This window comes from Anopheles bellator, unplaced genomic scaffold (assembly GCF_943735745.2).
Source record: "Anopheles bellator unplaced genomic scaffold, idAnoBellAS_SP24_06.2 scaffold01444_ctg1, whole genome shotgun sequence".
NCBI lineage: Eukaryota > Metazoa > Arthropoda > Insecta > Diptera > Culicidae > Anopheles > Anopheles bellator.
The window spans coordinates 1-2,559 of NW_026685566.1; the positions used below are offsets into that span (position 1 = coordinate 1).

The 2,559-nt window shown below is 45.9% G+C and overlaps 1 protein-coding gene across 1 annotated transcript; it reads right to left on the reverse strand.

The window, feature by feature from the left end:
* Positions 1 to 889: 889 nt before the first annotated feature.
* Positions 890 to 2,284, reverse strand: LOC131214586 (uncharacterized). Its single transcript, XM_058208927.1, has one exon. The coding sequence runs from the start codon at positions 2,282 to 2,284 to the stop codon at positions 890 to 892; it is 1,395 nt and encodes a 464-aa protein (XP_058064910.1).
* Positions 2,285 to 2,559: the final 275 nt, after the last annotated feature.

The window sequence follows — 2,559 nt, forward strand, 5'->3', positions numbered from 1 at the left end:
ACAACCTCTCGCATCCGCGTTTGGATTAAGATTAAAATTCTTCTTAACTCATCGCAAGCTACTGCGACCTAACTGTGGTGGCGTACGTGACCCTTTTTGCAATGCTCAGCATAATCGATCGTCGCCCGCGTAGCGTGATCATGTTTATGCTGAGTCCAATATTTATATCGACCACACGAAGAGTTTCGGTGGTTCCTCTGGGTATTTGATTATTGTTTACCCAAACGCGATTCTTCGCTAAGAGCAACGTTCGCTCTGTGATATTGTTTCACGGGTCTGCCTTCTCCACATATACATTGTCGCTCTAAACTTAAGGGGCTGCATCCACCACACGCCCTTTCTTATTGTTATTTAAAAATTAACCTATAGTTTAATTTTTAAATGTGCGGTGTTATATTGAAAGAAAAAAAATGTTTGCTTGGATGAATTGATAGTTAAGTTCTAACGTAAGAACTTGGAAGAATGAAAGATTTGTTTACATCTGTGCTGTCTCTCTTTCTCCTTTCTTTTTTCCTTTTTTTAGGTATTACTCAATCGTATTTATATTGGATTGGTTTTGGTGGTTTTGCTAACACTGTTTATTTTTAATTTATCTAAGAGTGCTTTTGCTTTATTGCAAGCTGATTGTATCCTTTGTCACGTATGAATCTGTGTTATAAAGAGGATCTATTGCCATAGACGAGGTATTTGTAAGCTGGGATGGTTTCCCGGAAACTAGTTCGAACGGGAAATAATTTTGTTCCGAATGTAGAGTTGTGTTGTAATAGAAAATGTATAATGGTAACCAATCATGCTGCTACTTGTTTATAAAGTGTTGCAAATATTCATTGAGGCATCTATGATTACGCTGTTTCTGCATATGTTAATGGAGCTACGATGGGCAGGGATGTTACGCTGCTGGTGGTACCCATCTCCCGTCGGACGGTCTCAATGCGTCATAATCCAGGTGATTGTACTCACTGCGCTCCTTTTCGTCTGTATTGTACGTCTGCAACAGTTGTTGCTGTAGCTGCTTCTGCGGCGGCCGGAAGTTTGCGAGACACAGTAGAAACGAGTCGATGTCCACTTTCTCCGGCTGCTCCGATCGTCGATCGGGGCCTGCTTCAACTACTTGGTTTGGATTACCGCTCTCCTTGATGGCGTACACTGTCGTGAGGACACCGGTTGCTTCTGTCCGATCGTGTCGTCGTCTGTTAATGCGCTCAATGGTTTCGGCCTTCTCTTTTTTCGCAAAAGCGGGTATCACTGCTGGTTCTGCCTCGTGATTCACTATCACCAATTCGTCACTATGAGTGGCCGCTGCACGCCTTTTCGCTGCTGCTGTGCTTAATTTTCTCCGTACGCAATCCGAGTTATCGGAATCGGCATGGCTTGCCTCACCTTTGTCATAGGTGTCCAACGTGCTTGTTCTGTTCTTTTTCCTTCTATTTTTATTCTTTGGAGTCGGCGGTATGGCCGATCGTTCTCGTGCTGCTGCTACTGCTTTTTCGCGTTCACTTTTTCGGCGCAACGGGCTTTCTGCACTATCTTTGTTATCAACATGATATAGGGGCTCAATCATTTCGAATAGTTGACCTTCTGCTTCTTCTTTCTCCAACTTCTGGCGAGCCTCTTCCTCGCGATGCTTGCTTTCTTCATCGTTGCTACGACGCGCTTCATCGACAGCTTGTTTATGAAAATTCGCCTCCATCCGGTGCTGCTCCTTGTTGCATTTGAGCTTAATTTTCGCGTCGCATTCGGCTAGCTGATTTCGCTCGGCCTCTTGTTGAATTAAGACCAACTGTCTATGCGGTGTGAGTCTATCTCTCGACTCTTCGAATCTTCTCTGGTTTTCTCTGCTTTGTCTTAGACCTGGGTTGTTGTAACCCTGGTAGGGCCGGTTGTTTTTATAGTTCCGGTAGCTATGATGGTTTGGATGGTGGTATCTTAAGCCTTCATGGTTAGGCGCTTGATACTTCATGGAGTTAGCTGGTAGTTGTACAGGAGATTTTCGCGGTTGTGCATGCGACACACCTCTAGGGTTATGCCATGTATGGCGATGTCCTCGTTGGCCTTGGTATTGTGGGGGCGGGTGTCCCTGGCAACACGTGGATGCTCCAGGGTATACTTGGGCCCACAGTGCGGTTTCCGATACGGCCTGTAGCTGCACTTCCAGCGCATCGGAGATGGCTGCATTGAGTGTTTTAGGGTTTCTGGCTTTTACCAGAAAAGCTGCAGTTTGATCCTTCAATCCCGTGATGAAAGTATGAATCGCTATCGGTTCCACCACTGGTTTAGCAGACATTTCGGATGTGAATGGATCCCCTTGGGACACCCATGCTGCGGCTAATTTCGTTGCTAATTTGTTTACTTCGCTTCCGAATTCGGTGATCGTTTGGCTTGATTTTTGTTTTAGTGCGCGTATTTCGGCTTCTACGGCGAGCGGGGTTAAACGGATGGAAAACTTATCTTTTAACGCGCGCGGTACGTCGGCGACTGCTATGACTCCATCCAAAGCTCCGCGGGCGGATCCGATGAGGCGGGACTTTAGGAAGGTGATGAAAACCTCCTCCGGTACCT